The 1,470-nt window shown below is 44.4% G+C and overlaps 1 protein-coding gene across 1 annotated transcript; it reads right to left on the bottom strand.

Moving 5' to 3' along the window:
- Positions 1 to 274: 274 nt before the first annotated feature.
- On the bottom strand, positions 275 to 1,283 carry Pmar_PMAR012755 (hypothetical protein; the record flags this gene model as incomplete). Its single annotated transcript, XM_002769605.1, has 2 exons — positions 275 to 393; positions 1,161 to 1,283. Coding segments are annotated over 2 exons (242 nt in total), but the record flags the coding sequence as incomplete, so codon positions are not given.
- Positions 1,284 to 1,470: the final 187 nt, after the last annotated feature.

Here is a 1,470-nt window from a genome sequence, read left to right as displayed (position 1 = left end):
TACCCATATCATTCAACCTATCTGTTGTTCCGTCAGTGATATGAACCAAGTCACTGTACTTGGACGATGCATTCTCATAAACGTACCACACTGCGAACCCCTATAAAAAAGTGAATCCTTACAAAACCTGAGGCATCTCTCACCTGCTCATGCACGGGGTCACCTCCTATCGCTGGTGACTTCAATGCTAATGTAAACTCTATCTCAAAGTTGTTAGTGTGGAGGGGATACCTATAACACGATTGAAACGTGTCAAGCTTCGTATCCATCCGACTTATGCCACAGCGCGGCGTATCGATCGGAGGCTCTGGGCGAGAGCGCGATGTGGTTATGGAGTGGTATGCAAGTACCACTGGCATCCCATCTTGAGGTGAATTTATGGAAATCCATCTCCTGAAGTACGACAAATGACTTCATAGAAATACGAATATGATTCTCAACGAACTGAGCTCGAGCCAACAACGACGTCCCAGTAAATGAAAAATTCCACTAAAAACTTCTGGCCGCTACAACACGTTCACATTGGCACTAAACGATCAAGGAACCTATAATGTTTCCGGGGGTTACTCGTTTTAGACTTCCTACATGGTTAGGAACACACTACAATCAGTTTCCCGTGTAATTTCCACATGAGGAGCATTTCCCCCCTATTGTTATCAAACCCTGGGTAACGTAATTTCTCAAAACTAGATGGAGCTCTGATGCATATACGTTTATGCGACATCTAGCATATGTTCCGGTTTGTATAGGTAAAACGGTGTGGGAGAATATGCATATGGTCAGCCACATATGTTGATGAGAACACGAAAATTCTGAGGAAATTTCGGCATATTCTCATTGATTCCTATACATTTCTGCCCGAATCAGCATATAAACTCCTATAAACTCTGAGAAAACTCCTGAGCTCAGATGAGGAAAGTGACCACATAGTCCAATACTAGGATAGATCATAGATGCAGGGGGATTGGTAATAACTAAAGGCGACTCCCCTCAACGACCAACCCCATTCTGTAGAGGACTCAAATACAACCAATCCAATTCAATTGCGACCGACCGTAAAAAGTCCCAACACGCAGAGAACAAACTTTTCACCATACGCCACAACACGAGTAATTAATACTTGCTAACCTTGAGGTCTAATCGTCTGTCACCCTCCTCACCTGTGTGAAGGAATGCAACTCCACCTTCCTCCCCTCAGCAATAACGCCACCCAACAACGATCCGCAGAGCACAGCAATAGTCAGTGGCACTCCAGGGAAGAGCCTGTCGTGATGACGGTACATTGAACCCAAAAACTAATACTATACCGACAAACTCATAAAGTGTTGTGAGACTAACTCAAGATAGAGAGGACAACGATACTGTCATGACGATACGCATCTACTCTTGGTGACGTTGGGGCTCAACCCGTAGTCGTTATTATAGACAATGACTTACACTATCGCAAGAGGTTACTCTCACTCCTCAGCT

This window comes from Perkinsus marinus (assembly GCF_000006405.1).
Source record: "Perkinsus marinus ATCC 50983 genomic scaffold scf_1104296965524, whole genome shotgun sequence".
Taxonomy (NCBI): Eukaryota; Perkinsozoa; order Perkinsida; family Perkinsidae; genus Perkinsus; species Perkinsus marinus.
This window is presented reverse-complemented; position numbering and strand designations above follow the sequence as displayed.